This window comes from Suricata suricatta, chromosome 9 (assembly GCF_006229205.1).
Source record: "Suricata suricatta isolate VVHF042 chromosome 9, meerkat_22Aug2017_6uvM2_HiC, whole genome shotgun sequence".
In the NCBI taxonomy this organism is placed as follows: Eukaryota; Metazoa; Chordata; class Mammalia; order Carnivora; family Herpestidae; genus Suricata; species Suricata suricatta.
In genome coordinates, this window is record NC_043708.1 from 81,674,681 (window position 1) to 81,696,042 (window position 21,362).

The window sequence follows — 21,362 nt, forward strand, 5'->3', positions numbered from 1 at the left end:
TTTTTGATAGTTTTTCTTGCTGATTTAGTTTACGATTATGAATGGCAGTTGTTGTGTTGTAAAATAAGGACTTCCAAAATAACTGAGCTGTATAGTAGTAATTTTATACTTTTCTTTCTCTTTTGTTAATGTAGGTAAGAAATGGCCATCATTCTTCTCTCTTGGTAGTCTCTCTACTCCCAGCTTCCTGTATCTGATCTGCTCTGGGGTCAGGAGACCAGGTGACCCTCTAGAGTTTAGGTTGGAAAACTCTGCTTTATTATTTGAACTTAGCAACAGCTATTTGGATTGCTTACAGTCTTTCCCCCTGCCCCCCAAACATACTTCTTGGTTCTTGGTTATGTAGACAACCAGACAGTAGCACCTCTTTTATATACACACCATAAAATCTCATCATTAGAATTTGGATAAATGAAGTTATTTTCATGTACCACTTGCTCAAACTTGTTTACATTCTGACAGTTCCACCAACAGTGGAATGGAGGTACTGATTATCTTTTACATTTTTTTAATGACTTCTGTTTCACTTTTGTTTTTGTTTTCATAACCAGACGAAGTTTTTGTGACTGAGTGTAGAGATTCTCTGTTTTTCAGTTAAATGCATGTGATGCCTGATTAGAGAATACAGTAGTATCTTTTGTACTTTGTCTGATTAATTACACAGTAGAAGGAAAAAGAAAGAAAGCTGAGCTATTCCTCATATTCTTTATATCCTTCATACTCTTTAATATTCTATTACATTGCATTTACTCTTCAACTCTGCTGACCCTTATCTACCTTTAGGGAGGAAAAAACATAAATCAGGAACCATGTTCTCCCCATATACTTCTTTGCTGGCCACTGTCAAAGTCTAGAATAATGACTACAAGAATCCTTTAGATAGTTGCTTTGACTTAGTATAACACTGAGTTCATGAAGAATCATACACCTTTAAAAATCCATGGAATCACAGAGATCATCTGGACTCCCCTATTTTAGATATGGAAGCAGCCTAACAGAAGTTCTGATTTCCTTTTCCCATGATAAAATAGTATCCTGCCTTAATAAAGAATGGATTCTGGTGTGAGCTGTGTACTTCTCTTATTCTGTCTCCTTTGAGTCGCAAGCCACCCTGATAGGTGGTCAAGGCAGTATTATTATTTCTACTTTAGAGATAAGTAGTATCAGGTTAAGGGTTTGGGCTCCATTCCTTTTACCCCCAGTCCCAGTGTGGTTTATCACTAGCCCAGCTGTTCGTGAATACTACTCACCTCAGTGTATTTCATTTCACTTGTAAATTCATTTCTGAGTAACTACCCGGCAGTGGTTTCTACTCTGGATCCTGAGAACTAGAATATGATCTTCCTTGCCCATTAGAGGTAATCTCTCTGAAATAAATATATATACTAAGTTTATTTATTTATTTTGAGAGAGCGAGAGCAGGGGAGGGGCAGAGAGGGAGGGACAGATAGAGAGAAAATCCCAAGCAGGCTCCATGCTATCAGTGCAGAGCCCGATATGGGGCTTGAACTCACAAATTGTGAGATCATGACCTGAGCCAAAATCAAGAGTCGAATGGTTAACCAACCCAGCCACCCAGGCACGCAACCTCTCTGAAATCTTGAAGTTTCTTTGCTTTTCTCCCTTAGGGTATTCAAAGTCCGCAGCATCTCCATCTATCCAAGTCCAAAGCAACCACTTGCCATCCCATGTTTCTTCCTGTCAGCTGGGTGCCAGTGAGGTCAGCTGCTTCCCAGAGTAGGACCGGCTTATACCACCCTCACATACTCTGGCTGGCACACAGTTGTAGTACTTACCTCTCTTATAGCATTAGATAATGCTGCCATTGTAGTATTTACTGTATCAGTGAGAGTCCAAGTGCTAATCTCTTTTAGTAGTTATAAACACACCTTCTTGCTAGTCTCTGTTTTAGGTTTTCTTGACTGCCTGCATACATGATGCTTTCCTGGGGCTGTGTGTCAGTCCAACTCCATGTAGAAGGACTGAGAGAACAGGAAGTCATGCATATGACAGTCCTGACTAGTAACACATCCTTGCCCTTTCCCAGATGGTTTCTGAGCAGCATTTTAGGGCATTTTCAAGGTCACAACAGAGCCTGCCTTTCAGTAGAGTCACAGTTCCCAAAATAAATTTTAAAATGCCTGGTCATTTCCTATACTCCGCTGGATGGGGAAAACCTAAGAGTATCCCTTCTAATCCTGTCCTTTATCTTTTAGACTTCATTTACTACCTACCACACTCTGGCAGTGAAGGATTCATATTCCTTCTGTCTTAGAGTCAACAGAATAAGGCTTTTGCAGGGACAGGAGAGCAACCTCTGGGCTTTATAACTGGATTAAGATATTTCTGTATTGATGTTGCTTGCCATAAGCCTTGACACTGTCTTTTATGGTTTATCAGAGACTGTGATCTTGGAAGAAGAGATGCTGGGTAAATATTTTAAGTACGTGCTTAAACCAGAAACATTCAGGAACCTGTGGTTTATGGTAGTAAATGTAAAATATGTCAAATGTGATCTGAAACTAACTAACATTGTATGTTAACTATACTGGGATCAAAATAAAATAATAAAAATAAATGTGATCTGTTCTTCAGGAAAAAAAAATCTTTGTAAATCACTAGAACTCATTTGAATATCTTTTTCTATATTAAATAATAATACATGAGTAATAATGAGACTGGCCCCCAGATTTTAAGTGATTGTTTATCTTCAGGTGGTGAAATACAAGTGATTTTTTTTTTGTAACTTTAAAAATGCTTTCTTATGTTTTCAAAGCTTCATATAATGAATGTATATTGTTTTTAAAATTAGATTTTTGGGCGCCTGGGTGGCTCAGTCAGTTGAGTGTCAGACTCTTGGTTTCAGCTCAGATCATGATCTTGCGGTTTTGTGGGTTCTAGCCCTGCGTCAGGCTCTGTGCTGGCCTGGTTGCATGGAGCCTGCTTGGGACTGACTCTCTCTCTCTCTCTCTCTCTCTCTCTCTCTCTCTCTTTCTCTCTCTCTCTGCTGCTCCCCCACTCATGTTGTTTCGCGCTCTCTCAAAATAAAATTAGATTAAAAAAATGTTTTTATTAATATTTATTTTTGAGTGAGAGAGACAGAGCATGAGCAGGGGAGAGGCAGAGAGAGAGAGAGAGAGAGAGACAGACATAGAATCTGAAGCAGGCTCCAGGCTCTCAGCTGTCAGCACAGAGTCTGACACGGGGCTCAAATTCACAAACGGTGAGATCATGACCTGAGCCATAATCAAGAGTCAGATCCTAGTCAACTGAGCCACCCAGGAGCCCTTAAAATTTGTACCTTTTAAAGTCACCTTGGGGCGCCTGGGTGGCTCAGTTGGTTAAGCGGCCAGCTTCAGCTCAGGTCATGATCTCATAGTTTGTGGGTTTGAGCCCCACGTCGGGCTCTGTGCTGACAGCTCAGAGCCTGGAGTCTGCTTCTGTTCTGTGTCTCCTTCTCCCTGACCCTCCCCCGCTCATGCTCTGTGTGTCTCTCTCTCAAAAATAAATTAAAAACATTTAAAAAATGTAATAAATAAGTAAATAAATAAAAAATAAAATAAAGTCACCTATATTATTAAAAGTCCCCTAAAACCTTGTCACATATAAATGAACTTGGTTGTTCACTAGTGGCATGACAGACCATACTGAATCAGTGTCATGGGACATGAGGTCACTTTATTGTCTCATTTATTTTGAAATTGTTGGAAGGAAAAAATGAGGTTCCCTTCCTTTGCTCAGGTTTAGCCAGGAAAGCCCTTTTTAATTCAGAATGTTTTATTTTTCTTCTATTTTTTTAATACTTACTTTTTTATTGTTAAGAGCACACACTCAAGTGCTCAAGCCAGTGAGGGTTTAAGGTGGGCTGGGGAGCGGGGGGTGAGGGGAGAGAATCCCAAGCAGGCTCCACAGTGTTAGTGCAGAGCCCAGCAAGGATCTTGATCTCATGAACTATGATTATCATGACCTGAGCTGAAATCAAGAGTTGGACACTTAATTGATTAAGCCACCCAGACGCCCCCAGACCTAGCCATCCTTAACGCACGTGTGATGTTGTTAGCTAACCTTTACCCTCTCAGCCTATTCACATTTCCATTGATAAAAGGACAAAGGACCAAGACACACTGGAAGAGGTTTCATAACCAGCCAGTAAATATTGACTACCTATTATGTTTGTTGTGCTATTTCTTATAACCAAAGCCAGTGCAAAAGCTGTTTTATACATTATAGCCTATAGAAATATGCAGCATAGGAAGTCCATATATTTTAACTCAGTTAACTAAAAAATTGAACCTTTTGGCCTCTTTTGGAATTCTTTTCAGAGTGACCTAAAAATTATCTTCCTTGAGTGATTAAAATTTGAAATGGTTGAAAAGTAGGCTTTAGAAGAGAGGCATTGGGATTTTTTTCTAAATAATGATCTAGGTGTTGAAATGTTAAAGCTTGAGAGGTAAATTAGCTGCTGAAGGAAAGTTGCTGTTCATTCTTTTAATGTATCATTCTAGAACATGTGGCTGGTTTTTTTTTACTTTTCCCTTCTTCCTTGCTCTTATGTACAAAAATAAGTAGCAATTAAAATAACTAAGAGAAAATTAAAATGAAAAATCAAAAGATTAAAATTCCTTTTACAATATTTTATTCTGGCAGAGTGTGGGTATTTAAGAATAACTCATAAGAGGGACACCTGGGTGGCTGAGTCGGTTGAGCGTCCATCTTTGGCTCAGGTCATGATCTCGCAGTTCGAGAGTTCGAGGCTCATGTGGCTCACTGCTGTCAACCTGTCAGTGCAGAACCCGCTTTAGATCCTCTATCCCTCTCCCACTTGCGCTTTCCCAAAAATAAATATTAAAAAAAAAACTCATAACGAATGCTTCTTTTTTTTTTTTTTAAGTTTCTTTATTTTTGAGGGAGAGAGAGACAGCACATGCACTTTCAGCTCAAAGCCCAACGCTGGGCCTATCTCACAAACTGTGAGATCATATCCTGAGCCTAAATCAGGAGTCTGACGCTTAACCAACTGAGCTACCCCGGCACCCATAGGTATATTTCTAAGATGGAAACCCCATCAGAACTATCCCTTCCCCCCACCCCAAACAATATACCTCCAAAATAAATTTACTTCTGATCTTAACTGTTGTTGGGGCGCCTGGGTGGCTCAGTCGGTTAATCCTCTGGCTTCGGCTTAGGTCAGATCTCATGTTCGTGGGTTCGAGCCCCATGTCAGGCTCTGTGCTGACAGCTCAGAGTCTGGAGCCTGCTTCCGGTTCTGTGTCTCCTTCTCTCTCTGCCCCTCCCCCTCTCATGCTCTGTCTCTCTCTGTATTAAAAATAAATAAAACTTAAAAAAATATTTTTTTAACTGTTGTGAGGTAAGAGATTAATTTACGATTACGTGATAGAGGAAGCAAAGACTTTGTTAAATAGTAGATGGAGAAATTTTGTATAACACCAGATATATTCAATGTGATGCTGGAAAGACAAGGACTATTTTTTGTAGTACATAAAATAAAGGGGTATGGTTTAACATAACCAAACAGTATTTGTGAATTTTTAAAATAATCACATAGTTTTTTATCTTTATAATTAAAGTGCTCGATGAAGACAGTTTAATTGGCCTTGAGATGATTAACTGTGTATTACCTACCTATTATTTGATAACACAAATTTCAAGATCCTTCTATTTAGACATAAGATCTGTTGATCCAATTTAAACATCATGTTGTAGTGTTATATATTCAGATTGAAAAAGAAAGATAAACCCATGTATATATATTTAAAAGTCTACTCTCTGCCTCCTTGCAGTTGGTACCAGTGCTCCCTCCATGCCAGGGATTGGCCCTCATCCTTTTTTCCTGTGCTTTGTATAGTTTTCACCTGCTAACAAGCTTTATTCCGTGCCTTCCTGGGACCCACTCCAGAATTAAACCATCCTGTGTACTAAAACCCAGACATATCAACCCCTAGCAATTATTTCCCTCTCTGCCATAGGAAACATTAGAAGCTATTGATTTGCCATAAGTTTCATATCTTTGTTTTTCTGTTGTGATAAAACATAAAATTATTTAAATTTTTTGTTGATTGTATCCATTATCTCCTATCTCTGAGAAATTACAAATTGGGAGTTATGAAGTTTTAAAGTGAGGGTTTCAAAAACCTGTATCTTCATATAAAGTATATTTGTTTTGGGTCAAAAACAGTAGAGACTCTTGTAATCATTTTGACAAATATCAAAGACTTGACTTGTCTAGCTTTTCCAAAAAAAAATCCCTGGTTCAGTTTTCCTTTTTCTTTTCTCCTTGTAGTGGACATTTGGGAGCAATAAAAATAAGAAGAAAGGAAAGGCCAGAAAAATAGAGAAGAAAGGAACAATGAAGAAACAAGCCAACAAAACGGCTTCCTCGGGCAGTTCTGATAAAGACAGTTCCGCTGAGAGCTCAGCACCTGAGGAAGGTGAGCCAAGCGGCCCAGACCTGGGGCTGAACCCCCACTCTTGCTAGCGTGAAGCTACAGAGTCAGAAATGGGAGGGGAAGGGGCCTGCATTACAGCATGGCCTCTGTCTTTATTACAGTGGTCCATAACCTTTTCAGTGGTCATGGATCCTTTGAGAATTTGAATGAAGCAAGGAAAAAAATATATCATTCCAAAGGGTTAGTGAAACCTCTGAAGCCCTTCCAGGAAACCTGTGAGGAGTTCCTGCTTTAGAGTCTCAACTCACTTTACCTTGAGTGCATTCCCTTCCATTTCCATTTCCTTTCCTTTACACTTGTATTATCTGGCCAGGGAGGAAAATCCCTGAACCAGATCAGTAAAAAAAAAAAAAAAAAATTAATTAATTAAAAAAAAAAAAAGCTCTTATTTTGAAATCAATTCCAGAATTTTTGCTAACACTAGGATGAAAGTGAACTTGTTCTAAGACTAGAATAATAAACTACATTTCTTTTAAGAAATAACATTTGTGTATAAACTGGCTTGTATAGAATGAGTCAAACCTGGTTTTAATCACATGCCGGTGAAAGTTCACTCAAACTGAGTCAAGCAGAGTTCTTATTAAATTTCTAGTTTAACTTAATACTTATGTGTAATGTACACTGCCTTTTTCCATCACCCTTAATCCTATCAAGATCCAATTTCATTGGGAATTCACCAGTGTAATGACTCATTAAAACATTGAATTTTTTAAATGCCAACTAATAGATGTAGAAGAAATGATAGAAAATCACTGTTTTTCAACCATCGTGGTAACAGTTGTTTTACTTAAGAATTATGAGTATTAAACCACTGGGTGACAGTTTGTTGGAGAACAAATTGTTTATACAGTCTCAAAGTATCATTTTAACTACAAAGGAGAGAAGGGTGCCTTTACAAAGGAAAATACGTGGGGGACACTACCTGAGTAATCCAGATTAATACCACGACTGATAGAACAAATACATGCCGGCTGTTTCCTGATGAAATATTTTAAAAATATACTTTGGGGTGCCTGGGTGGCTCAGTCGGTTAAGTGTCAGGCTTTGGCTCAGGTCATGATCTCAGGATTCGTCAGGTCGAGCCGTGTTGGGCTCTGTGCACACAGCTCAGAGCCTGGAGCCTGCTTTGCATTCTGTGTCTCCCTCTCTCTCTGACCCTCCCCTGCTCACGCTGTCTCTCTCTGTCTCCCAAAAATAAATAAAAAACATTTAAAAAAATTTTTTTTAAATAGACTTTAAAAATCACAGATTATTGCCAAAAATTCATAACCTGAATAATTTCTTACTGAAACCAGCCAGCTCAAGTTGTGGGACATTTGACAACAGTACCTATTTAAATTTTAATTAATTAAAAATTAAATAAAATTTAAAATTGAGTTTCTCAGTTATTTATACTGGCCATATTTCAATTGCTCAGTAGCCACACGTGGTTCCTGTTCAGATAGACAGTATTTTCATCATCACCTCACAAAATTTTCTTAGATAGTTCAGGCTTATACTCTTCAAAATGCCAGTGGCATATGAGGCACCTGTCTACCTTAGTTGATAGAGCATGTGACCTTTGATCTTGGGGTCATGGGTTCAAGTCCCACAAAGGGCTGTATAGCTTACTTAAAAAATTCACTGGCGTAAAAGACACAGAGAGACTGTTACAGATGAAAGCATACAAGAGAGACAGACAACCATGTACGCATGATCCTAGATTAGGTCCTCCTTTGGCTGAAAAATAGCTGTAAAAGACTATATGAGAAAAATTGGTGAAATTTGAATATAGACTATAGGTTAGATAATGGTCTTATGTCAATGTTACAATTCCTGCATTTGATAATTGTACAATTAGTTATGTAAAAGACTGTCCTTTTTATAAGAAGTATTTAAAAGTAAAGGATCACAATCTCTGCAACTTTCAGTTCAACAAAATAAATAATAAAACTATACATTATTTTGTATATGTAGATGCAGAGAAAGTAAATTGGCAATGTTAATAATGGGTGAACCTGGCGGCGCAGTTGGTTAAGTGGTCAACTTCAGCTCAGGTCATGATTTCACTTTTCGTGGGTTCGAGCCCTGTGTCAGGCTCTGTGCTGACAGCTCAGAGCCTGGAGCCTGTCTTTGGATTCTGTGTCTGCCTCTCTCTCTGACCCTCCCCTGCTCACGCTGTCTTTTCTCTCTCTCTCTGTCAAAAATAAATTTAAAACATTTATAAAAAATTTTTTTAAGAAAAAAAATGGGTGAACCTAAGTAAAAGATGTATGTGAGTCAAATTCTTCTTTTTTTTCTTATTTTATGTTTATTTTTGAGAGAGAGAGAAAGAGAGTGTGCACATAAATGGGGGAAGGGGAGGGGCAGGGAGAAAGGGGGACAGAGGATCCAAAGCAGGCTCAGTGCTGACAGCAAAGAATCTGATGTGGGGCTCAAACTCATGAACCAGGAGATCATGACATGAGCTGAAGTAGGACTTTTAACTGACTGAGCCACCCAGGGCCCTGTGAATCCAACTATTCATACAATTTTTTTTCTGTAGGTCTGCAGTTTTTTAAAAAAACAAAGGTTGAATTTTAAAAAATCATGCTAATTTCTTATTCCATTTTCCTAACCTGTGTTTACATTTGCCAAAGGCAGAGCAGTGACTGTTCCTAACAGAATCGAGATGGCCATGTGCCCCTTTGCCTAAGGAGAGTCAGGGGGTAATGATCTTCCGGCCAGCCAGAAGAGTAGAGTGTGGTTGGCTCATTTGGTAGAGTCTGCAACTAACTATTGATCTTGGGGTCATGAGTTCAAGCCCCAAATTGAGCATAGAGCTTACTTTATTAAAAGGGGGGATGATAGTGATTATCAACACAGTGGGGGGGGTCCCCTGTGTGGCCTCAGTCTCCTGTAACATAACCTAATTTTGGGTTTCGGCCTTTTGTAGGTGAAGTGTCAGATTCTGACAGCAACAGCTCCTCCTCCAGTTCAGATTCAGACTCTTCCTCAGAAGATGAAGAGTTCCACGATGGCTATGGAGAAGACCTTATGGGCGATGAGGAAGACAGAGCCCGCCTGGAGCAGATGACAGAGAAGGAGCGGGAGCAAGAACTGTTCAACCGCATTGAGAAGAGGGAAGTGTTGAAAAAAAGGTAAAGTTGTGAGTCCTTAATGATAAAATCATTTTCCAAAATTCACATTTGCAGCTCATCTTCCCAGGATTCAAGACTTAGAACCTCTCATAATTTCTGAGATACGCATCTTATCTTTCCAGTTTATGTATTTAAAAAACAAAACAAAACTCAAATTGCTTTTTGATAGTCAAAAGCTGCTTCATTGTTTTTTGAATTACTTTTGCCGTATTTAAATGGTAAAAAGTTCTTCCCTATCTCATAACAGAATACCATGGTAAAAAATAAACATACTTGGGGGCACCTAGCTGGCTCATTTGGTAGAATGTGAGACTCTTGATCTCGGGGTTGTGAGTTCACGCCTCATGTTGGGTGCAGAGATTACTTAAAAAATGTTTTTAAAATAAATAAACGTGTTTTTTTGTCTCTAGAATTAAAATCTTCCTCAGAACTAGGAGCCTTTTCTGCCTACCTCATGTCGTGAAAGAAAAATAGAATTTGTTATGATAGCACTTAGTTCCATTTCATCTGGGAGCCTGTGTTTGTTCCCTTGTTGAGACAATATTAAGTATCGTAAGTTATCCTAACCAAGAATGTTTAACTTTCAAGCAGCAGCAAGTAATAGGCATTTTTTTTCAGTATAAATGCTTCTAAGGTTACTTGTTTTGGATCAAACAGGACAGAAGAAACAGTGCTGGAGTTGCCCAGGTGGTTAGGGATCACTTAAAGTTGGCATTTCTATACTGTGGAGAGGAGACGGTCTTCTATAAGGCCAACAAGGCCCTACATTAAAATCACGGAGTAACTTGAGAGTAAGGGCTAGCTTATCTCAAGCTTGGTTTTTATATTTTTCATCGTATATGAATGAGGTAGTTGACTGAGTCAGTGACTTTTTTTTAGTAACTAGAGGAATGATTACAGGGATGATAATTAAGACAAGTTCAGAGCCATTCACAGAAAATTGAGATTTTATTTTTTATAGTTCATTTGTTTAGCTATATGACAGTATAATAGTGTAACTCAGTAACTTTGTACTTTTCACTTAATCGAAGTCTTTCTGTGGATCTCATTTACTTTTAATAATGATCTTTTTATGTAAACGCCATTAGCATCCCATTTTATAGCCAACAGCACCAGTAGTGAGATACCATCTTCAGTTGCTAAGTTCTTCACCTACTCTAGGGCTGCCTATTTTAAATAATTTTTTGTTTAAGCTGTGTGCAGGTAGCATAAAAGGCTCTGTGCTGACAACAGAGAGCCTGATGGTGGGGTTTGAACTCGTGAACTATGAGATCATGAGCCGAGCCAAAATTGGATGCTCAACCAACTGAGCCACCCAGGCACCCCAAGCGTCTTAGAGTTTTAGATCACTGATCCATTTTGAGATCATTTTTTTTGTGTGTTGTGAGGTAGGGATCCAGCTTTATTCTTTGGCATGTAGGCATCCTGTTAGTCTCAATACCACAGTTTTGACACACTTGTCAAAAAATCAGTTGTCCTTAAATCTGTAGGTTTATTTGTTACCTCTCAATTCATTTCCATTTATCTATATGTCTGTCTTACATGGTTTTGTTTACTGTAGCCATAGTCGTGTAGTCAGTTTTTAACTTGGAAAGTGTGAGCCCTCTTACTTTGTTTTTCTTTTTCAAAATTGTTTTGGGTATATGGAACCCTTTACATTTCCATATGAATTGTAGCATCAGCCTGTACATTTCTCCAAAAGCAAAAAAGGCAGTTGGGCTTTTACAGAAATTGTGTTGAATCTGTATATATATCAAATTTGAGAATATTGCCATCCTAACAATATTAAGTCTTTCAGTCCATGAACCTGGTATCTTTCTGCTTATTTAGGTATTCTTTAATTTCTTTAAACATTGTTTTATAGTTTTGTACAGTTTGGGGTAGCACTTGTTAAATTTATTCCTAAATATTTTATTCTTTTGGATGTTATTATAAATTGAATGGTTTTCTTTGTTTCATTTTCAGATTGCTCATTATAATATGTAGAAATAGTTAATTGTTGTATAATTGATCCTTCCTTTTCCAGCCTTGCTGAGCTCATTTATTAGTTTTTTTTTTTTTAATTAAAAAAATTTGGGGGGGCGCCTGGGTGGCTCAATCGGTTAAGCATCCGGCTTCAGCTCAGGTCAGATCTCATAGTTCGTGGGTTCGAGCCCCACGTCAGGCTCTGTGCTGACAGCTAGCTCAGAGCCTGGAACCTGTTTCGGATTCTGTTTCTCCCTCTCTCTCTGACCCTCCCCTGCTCCAGCTGTCTCTCTCTGTCTCTCAAAAATAAAATAAAAAGCAATAAAAAAAATAATTAAAATTTTTTTTTTTATTTTTTAAATGTTTTTATTTATGTTTGAGAGAAAGAGACAGCATGAAGAGGGGAGAGTCAGAGAGGGAGACACAGAATCCGAAAATAGGCTCCAGGCTCTGAGCTAGCTGTCAGCACAGAGCCCAGCACGGGGCTTGAACCCACGAACCATGAGATCATGACTTGAGCCGAAGTCAGACGCTCAACCAACTGAGCCACCAAGGCGCCCCTCATATGTTAGTTTTTAGTAGATTCCGTAAGATTTTCTATACATAAGATCATGTAATTACAAAAAAGATAAATTTTGGGGCTTCTGAATGGTTCAGTTGGTTAAGGATCCAACTTCGGCTCAGGTCATGATCTCATAGTTTGTGAGTTCCCACCCTGCATCAGGCTCTGTGCTGACAGCTGCAAGCCTGGAACCTGCTTTGGATTCTGTGTCTCCCTCTCTCTCTGCCTCTCCCGCCTCTCAAAAATAAATACTAAAACATTAAAATTTATTTAAAAAGATAAATTTTATTTCTTCCTTTCCAGTATGGATTCCTTTTATTTCTTTTTCTTGTCCTCCAGTATGATGTTGGGTAGAAAGAGTGAGAACATCCTTGTCTTGTTCCTGACCTGTGGAGGAAAACGTTCAGTGTTTCATCACTAAGTGTTATATTAGCCACGGGTTTTTCATAGATGCCTTTTGTCTTTTGAAGAAGTTCCCTCCTTTTCCTAACTTGTTGAGAGTTTTTATCAAGATAGTTTGTTGGACTTTGTCAGATACTTTTTCTGGGTCAGTTGAGGTAATGTCATTGTCTGGTTTTGGTATCAGAGTAATACTGGCCTTACAGAATAATTGGAGAAGTGTTTCCTCCTCCTCCTCTTCTTCTTCTTCTCCTTCTTCTCCTCCTCCTCCTCCTCCCCCTCCCCCTCCCCCTCCCCCTCCCCCTTCTCCTTCTCCTTCTTCTTCTTCTTTTTTAAGAGTTTGTGAAGAATTGGTGTTAATTCTTCTTTAAATAGTTGGGAGAATTCTCCAGGTTAACCATGTGGGCATAAGCTTTTCTTTGTAGGAAATTTTTAAATTACTATTTCAATCTCTTATTACAGGCCTGTCTAGATTTTTCTATTTTTTGTGAATCAGTTTTGATGGTTTTTGGCTTTGTAGAGATTTTTCCTATTCTATCCAAATTCCTACTTTGTTGCCATACAGTTGTTCATAGTGTTCCCTTATATTTTTTTTTGGTAAGGGTTTCTGTAAGGCTAATAGTGTTATCTCTTCTTTCATACCTGATTTTAGTAATTTGAATCTTCTGTCATTTTTTTCTTGGCCAATTTAGACAGTTTTATCCGTTTTGCTGAGCTTTTCAAAGAGCCAACTTGGGTTTCATTATTTCTTTTGTATTCCGAGTCCATATTTCATTAATTCATTTCATTAATACATTAATACATTAATGTATTTCATTAAAACATTTTGTTTGCTCTTCTTTTCTACTCTGTTAAGGTACAGATTAAGTTACTGATTTGAAATCTTTCTCCTCTCCTCCCCTCCTCTCCATCCTCCTCCTTCTTCCCCTTCTTCCCCTCTCCCCCTCCCTCCTCTTCGCCCTTCTCCTCCTCCTCTGCCTCCTTCTCTTCCTCCTCATGGGGCTTGCACCCACAACCCTGAGATCAAGAGTCATATACTCTACCAGTTGAGCAAGCCAGCCACCCCATCATCTTTTTTGATTGATTATTTATAGAACGTGCACAAACACGTGTGTGAGTGTGTGTGAGTGGAGGAGGGGCAGAGGGAGAGAGAATCTTAAGCAGTGAATTCATTAACAGTGCTCCCTTATATTTCATTATAAAAGTACATTAACAACCTTAATTATGAATGAAAAGTACATAAGAACTTTGTGTACTGTGTTAAAAATTAAGTTTAAAAATTGGAGTTATTTTAAAGGGTTATGAAAAGGGTTTAATGTTTCTTATATTCCTTTATTCCTTCCATAATGTTCCCTAAATTTATGCACAAAAAATAGTTTTGTGTTATAAAAACCTGATTTTATTATAGGAAAGGAGCCGAAATTGCCATTTGTTGAAAACAATAGTATTTTTATTCATTATGTTTGCTGGTATGGAGGAGGTGGTGGTGGTGGTGGTGAGAGGCATTTTTCCTGAAGAAAGATGGAGAGTGGTGGGGTTTTTGCCTCTCCCCTTTTTTAAGGTTATTTATTTTTGAGCAGGAGAGAGAGAGAGAATGAATCCCAAGCAGCCTCTGCATTGTCAGCACAGAGCATGATGTGTGACTCGAACTCACGAACTGTGAGAACCAGACCTGAGCCAAAATAAGGGGCTGGACACTCAACCAAGCTGAGCCACCCAAGCACCCCTTGCTTTTGTTTTTGTTTGAATATTTCATTTTTAAGCAATCTCTATACCCAGCATGGGTCTCGAACTTACAACCCAGAGATCGAGTCTCATGCTCTCCTGACTGAGCGAGCCAGGCACCCCAAGAATGGTGTTTTTAAGATACAACCTGAACACCTTTAAAATTTGACAGTGGCTCTCTGTGGTTTCATTCTGTTTCTAATAGGGCATCATTACACTTATCCAGAAATCAGCTGTTATGTGAAGATTGAAGAAGAGCTATGTGTTACCAACAGGATACAACAGAATTCTGAATATTTTCTCTCATTTTAAGCCTATTCCAGCTTAATGCTTTCAACTATGTTTGGTGAACTTATGTTCAATATTTTTTTAATGTACTTAATAAGGAATATTGGAGTTTTCTTGCAGGAAACCAAAATGTTTAACTCCTTCCCCCTACGTAGTTCTTTTCTCCTATCTAATAGAAATCAGTTTTTGTAAACATTTCATTGCCAGCTACAAACCAAACAAATATCTTTTAACCAGATTTGAAATCAGGAAAAAACTAAAAACAGCCAAAAAGAAAGAAAAGAAAGAAAAAAAGAAAAAGCAAGAAGAAGAGCAGGAAAAGAAAAAGCTGACCCAGATTCAAGAATCTCAGGTAGGAAATTCAGTGGTCCTTGTTACCTAAACAATAAACCTCTGTTTTGAGTGAGTGAGTGAGTGAGTATGTTGTTTATATAAAAGATGTGGGTTTTTTTAATGGTTTTATATAAATTAGCCTAGTTCAGTTAGTGCGAGACATGTCTTCATCTTATAGGTTCACTATTCTCTGGACATACCATTTCACCATTAGCTGTGCCGTTCAATTTCTCAGGAATTGTTAACTCAGGTCTGCATTTGAAAAAGGAACTCACTGCTGTGTGAGCATCCCTTAAGGGAAAGTTGATAAATGTCCTGTCACAGGTAGCCAGGTTGGTTATGATGTTTATTCAGGTGTGTGGCATCCTGGACTTGATAATAAATGTAGCTGTGAAAATCAGTCATCTCTACATTCATCACAAAAAGCTTTGTTGACAGTGTCAGCAAATATTAGCTGTGATCTAGGGCGTCCTTCCAGAAAGTGTTTATTCTTAAGTTTTCTGATTGTTGGTGAGGTAAGATGGGGGTGGGGGTGACTTTACTGCTCTATCCTCTTTTTCCACTAGGGGATGCTCTCTCCCCTTAACAGTTTCTAGAGCCAATATAGATTCACATTGGAAAACTGAATGATGAATCGTTAGGTGTAGAGAATGTTGTTGTTGGCTGTTAATAAAAAGAGCCATCCTACATATTTTTCCCTTTCCAGGTAACATCCCACAACAAGGAACGGCGTTCCAAACGGGATGAGAAACTAGATAAGAAATCTCAAGCCATGGAGGAGCTAAAAGCAGAGCGAGAAAAACGAAAGAACAGAACAGGTCAGTGGGGAAAATGTTGTAGTGGCTACTTTGTGTCTCTCATTGTATGATTTGACTTTTTAGTGCCCATGTTTATGTTTCCCCCCTCTTAGAACTCCCACCCTTTTTTACCTTTTTATTATGGAAAATTCTGAACACGTATAGAGAGTAGTATAATGAACCCACCATCCAGCCTGAACAATCAACTTATCACCAATCTTGTTAAATTTATACTCCCCTCTTTTATTGGGATATTTTGAAATAAATCACAGCATCATTGTATTTAACCCATAAATATTTCCATATGTGGCTTTAAAAGATAAAGACTCTCTTATTTTAAGCATAGTTACAATATCATTATCACATGTAAAAAGTAGTAACAGTGACTCTCTTAATATTATCAGTTATCTAGTCAGTATTCTAATTTCTCTAGTTGTTATGTCATTAATCTGAATTTGATGGTTTCAATCAGGATCTTAAACAAAGTCCACACATTATGATTGTTAATATGTCCCCAAAGTCACTTAATTTGTATAGATTTTCCTATACATCTCTTTTTTCCCCCTTGCAGCTTATTTTGAAGAAACTAGGTCATTTGTTCTATAGTTTCTTGGATGCTGGGTATATCCCATTGGTGATATTGAATGCATTGCTCTAATCTCTTAAATTTCCTGTAATTTCTAGTTAGAGCTAGAAATTTGGACAAATTCAGATCTGTTCTGTTTCTGTTATTGTTTGGGGAGGAAGGCTAAGTTTTAGGTGGTGCTATATGCTTCCATCAGGAGACACATAATATCTGATTGGCTCTCATTTTGTGATATTACCAAGCTCTTGTCATTTAACTTTTGCCACAATAATGTGAAATGAAGGACTATTCCAAACTCATAAATACTCACTTGCTTCTGCTCATGCATCTGCAGTTCAGCAGAGGGTTGCCTGTTACACATACACAAGTTAGCCCTGATTGTCTCTGGGCTGCAGGTTGGGACCAGGTCTGTTACACCTATCTCTGTTTTTCCTCTGACCTCGGGCACGTTCTTCCCATTGTGATGGCAGAAATGTACTAGGGGCAAACAGAACCATGAGATGCCTCTTAAGACCTTAGACTTGAGGAGCGCCTGGGCGACAGTTAAGCCTCCGACTTTGCTTCAGGTCATGATCTCACATTTGTGGGTTCAAGCCCCGCATCAGGATCTGTGCTGACACCTTGGAGCCTGGAGCCTGTTTTGGATTCTGTGTCTCCCTGTCTCTCTGCCCCTCCCCCTCTCATGCTCTGTCTCTCTCTGTCTCAAAAATAAATAAAACACTAAAAAACAAACAAACAAACAAAAAAAGACCTTAGACTTGGAATTGGCAGGCACAGTATCAGGTCTGTGCATATTTCATTGGCCAAAGCAAGTCACATGACCAAGCCCATCCATTAATAGCTGGGAGGACTACCAAGACATATGGCAAAGGGCATGGGTACAGAGAAGGGTGAAGAATTGGAAATAGTCATACATTTTATCCCCGCAGCCATTGATAATCATTACCTAGATCATTTTGTTCATCCTGAGTTGCAAAATGGTGACATGCTAATCTATCATTCTTTCTTCATTTATTGTCTTCATTCTTTCTTCATTTACCTCTGTAAAGAGAAACCCCTCATCAGCTATGTAGTTATCATGAGGTAATCATGAGGTACATTTTGTATAGGAAAGACAGAATAAATGCTTGATTTCTCCCTTCCCTTTATTTACTAGTTTTCAACAGACTGAGATAGTACCTTAGCAACTTACAAAGGTGACCATTGAGGTTTGTTTGCTTATTATTTTATTTTATTTTATTTTATTTTATTTTATTTTATTTTATTTTATGTTCTTTATTTTTGAGAGACAGTGAGGCTCAGCACAAAGCAGGGGAGGATCAGAAAGAGAGGAAGACACAGAATCTGAAAATAGGCTCCAGGCTCTGAGCTAGCTGTTAGCACAGAGCCCAACGCGGGGCTCGAACCCACGAACCGTGAGATCATGACCTGAGCTGAAGTCGGCTGCTTAACCGACTGAGCCACCCAGGCGCTCCTGTTTGCGTATTTTAAATAGCCTTGTGAACTTATGGATTTAAACATACTTTTGTGTATTCTAATCCATTGCAATTATTATTTATTCTCAAATTGTCCCATCTGGGTAGCTCAGTCAGTTAAGCATCTGATTTTAGCTCAGGTCATAGTCTTTGAGCTGTTCTTGAGTTGAAGCCCTACATCGGGCTCCAGGCTGATAGCTCATATCCTAGAGCCTGCTTTGAATTCTGTGTCTTCTCTCTCTCCCCCTCCCCAGCTGGCTCACTCTCAAAAATAAACAAACATTTAAAAAATTTTTCTTGGGGGAGATGCCTGGGTGGCTCAGTCAGTTGAACATCTGACATCAGCTCAGGTCATGATCTCATAGCTCATGAGTTCAAGCCCTGTGTCAGTCAGGCATGAAGCCTGCTTCACATTCTGTGTCTCTCTCTCTCTCTCTCTCTCTCTCTCTCTCTCTCTCTCTCTGCCCCTTCCCCCACTCACGCTTAGTCTCTCTGTTTCTCAAAAATAAACAAAAATTTTTAATATTTTTTAAATAAAAAGTAAAGTGTTGTTTCGTTCTGGTTTTAATTTGCATTTTTGTAATGATTAGTGCTTTTGGGCACTAATTGCTTTTCATGCACTTATTGGCCTTTAGGGTATCTTTTTTGATAAAGTAATCAAATCCTTTTTCATTTTTTGTTTTTTGTTTAGAGCATGTGCATGGGGGTGGCAAAGAGAATCCTACAAGTAGGCTCTGTGCCCAGGGCTCAATCTCACAACCTGTGAGATCATGACCTGAGCCAAAAACAAGAGTTAGATGTTTAATCCACTAAGCTACCCGAGCACCCCTTTTGCCCATATTTTAATCAAGTTCTTAGTTTTTTGTTGAGGTGTAAGTTTATAAAGTATTTTGAATATTAATCCCTTATAAGATACGTGATTTGCAAATATTTTCTTCCATTCTATAGGTTTCTCTTCTTGATGGTATCCTTCAGTGCATAAAGTGTTTTTTTTGTTTTTTTTTTTTGTTTGTTTTTTTAAACAGAGCCTCTGTTCATTCTTTTTTTTTTTTTTAATTTTTTAATGTTTTTTATTTATTTTTGAGAGACCGAGAGAGCTCGAGCAGGGGAGGGTCAGAGAGAGAGGGAGACACAGAATCTGAAGCAGACTCCAGGCTCCGAGCTGTCAGCACAGAGCCCGATGCGGGGCTCGAACCCATGAACCGTGAGATCATGACCTGAGCCAAAGCCGTACGCTTAACCGACTAAGCCACCTAGGCTCCCCTAAAGTTTTTATTTTTGATGAAGTATAATTTATCTTAATTTTTTTCTTTTGTTGCTTGTGCTTTTGGTGTTGTATCTAAGATACCATCGCCAAATCCAAAGTCATGAAGCTTTCCCCCATGTTTTCTTCCAAGAGTTTTATAGTTACAGTTCTTAAATTTACATCTTTGATTCACATATGGCGTAAAGTAAGGGTTTAACTTCATTTTTTCTTTTTTCTTTTTGCACATGGTATAACGATTTTCCCAGCACCACTTTTCAAAAAGTATCATTGACCCCATTCAGTGGTTTTGGCACCCTTGTTGTAGATTATTTGACCATATATGCAAGGGTTTCTATCTGGGTTTTCTGTTTCATTGATCTATATGTCTGTTTTTTGAAAGATTGTATGTTGAAGTCACCTATTATAGTTCCTATTTGTGTGATTCTGCTATCAGTTGAATACTTTATTTCATTTTGCTTGTGATATGTAGAGGTAACTTTTTATTATTATTTTGTTCCATGATTACCTTGCTTTTTTCAAGTTCTATTTCCGTATCTCTGCACCCAATGTGGGGCTCAAACTCATGACCCCAAGAACAAGAGTCCCATGCTCTTCTGACTGAGCCAGCCAGGCACCCCTAGACTACCTGTTTTTGTAAATAAAATTTTATTGGAAAGCAATAATGCCCATTTGTTTCATAATTGTCTATAGCTGCTTTTTTTTTTAAATGTTCATTTATTTTTGAGAGTATGCAAACGAAGGAGGGGCAGAGAGAGAGGGAGACAGAAAGAATACTTGTGGGCTTTGGGCTGACGACAGTGAGCCCAGTGCAGGGCTCTAACTCAAACCATGAGATCATGACCTGAGCTGTTGGCGCTCAACCAACTGAACCACCCAGGTCTATAGCTACTTTTAATCTACAGCAGCCAAGTTAAGTACCTGATATAGTGACCACATGAAGCACAAACCTAAAGTATCTACTGTCTGCCCCTCCTAAGAATTTTTTCTGACTCAGGATTTAGCGTGATGGGTTGTTTCTTTTTTATAGCTGCATACTGGTCCGTTTAGGTGGATGTACTAGCGGTGATTCAGCCATTCCCCTGTGCAGACATTTGGGTTGTTACAAAATAGTACTTTAAATTGAAAATAAAGTTTTTGTCTAAGACCCTATGAAGACATCATAAAATTGTTCCCCATCTTTCTTGCCCATCTTCGTGTATCTTGAGTGTAATAACAGACCCCTGTCAATAGAGTCGGTGACGCTTTCTGCCCACTTAGCAACAAACATCCAGCCCCTTTTTTTTGTCTACTGAGGCTTGACATTTGGTGCCTGAATGATTTAACTCTAATTTTACGCGCCTCTGTATATAACGCAAGTAATCACAGTGCAATCCACAGAGGACGGGGCTCCATTGTCCCAGTTCTTTTTCAGAGATGAAAGATGTTTCAGTTTCTTACTGAGAGAACATGGGTAAACGTTTCCCCTTTGTTTTTAGCCGAGCTCCTCGCTAAAAAACAGCCATTAAAAACCAGTGAGGTGTACTCTGATGATGAGGAAGAAGAAGAGGATGACAAGTCCAGTGAAAAGTCAGACCGCTCATCGAGAACATCATCATCTGATGAAGAAGAGGAGTAAGCTGTGTATATTTTGGTCTAGTAGTCAGGATAGGTGGGTTCTTTGGGGCAAAGCTTAGTGTAGTTTCCAAAATCTTCTTGTTTGGATGGTGAACTTTTATTTGGTTTAGTACCTTCAATTGCAGAGCTGAGTTCCCCCCAAAAAATGCCCCTCCTGCCTTTGGCTTTTAGCCTGCACCCCTGGACATTTTGTCTGGGCCTGGCAGGTAGGAACTGGTCACCCTCAAGCTGTCTCAGAGCTTCCATTTGTTTTGGTACTGTGACAAGGTATCGGGGATGACCGCGTCATTGAAGACAGCTCACAGTACCTGTTGGGAACAGGATTCCATTACCACTCTTTCCTGTTGCTTCATTTATTTTTTCTGTGTTTAACTATGTGTATTTTGGTCAAGTTTTAAGAGGCTGGTAGTATTTATGTATCTTGATCTGTTTTTATGAGGAACACTTTTCTTAATGTCCTTTATTCCTCACAGGAAAGAAGAGATCCCTCCCAAATCACAACCCGTCTCCTTACCTGAGGAATTGAATCGGGTCCGACTATCCCGGCATAAGCTGGAACGTTGGTGTCACATGCCCTTCTTTGCTAGAACAGTCACAGGATGTTTTGTACGGATCGGCATTGGAAACCACAACAGCAAACCAGTTTACCGGGTTGGTGTTTCTTTCCTTGGACAGTTGTCCATGTTTTAAATATGATTCTTGACTGGAAGTAGGAGCTGCTGAATGACACAGATCTGTCACTTTTTTGCTACCATTTTATGGGAA

General features: G+C 38.8%; 1 protein-coding gene across 1 annotated transcript in view; it reads left to right on the forward strand.

The window, feature by feature from the left end:
- Positions 1-21,362, forward strand: part of RTF1 (RTF1 homolog, Paf1/RNA polymerase II complex component) — a gene marked incomplete at its 5' end in the record, with an annotated part of 50,457 nt that overhangs the window by 19,436 nt on the left and 9,659 nt on the right. The window contains 6 exons of the mRNA XM_029952231.1: positions 6,302-6,449; positions 9,382-9,586; positions 14,763-14,877; positions 15,565-15,676; positions 20,459-20,594; positions 21,071-21,248. Coding sequence (XP_029808091.1) covers positions 6,302-6,449; positions 9,382-9,586; positions 14,763-14,877; positions 15,565-15,676; positions 20,459-20,594; positions 21,071-21,248 — 894 coding nt within the window. The remainder of the gene's footprint in view (positions 1-6,301; positions 6,450-9,381; positions 9,587-14,762; positions 14,878-15,564; positions 15,677-20,458; positions 20,595-21,070; positions 21,249-21,362) is intronic.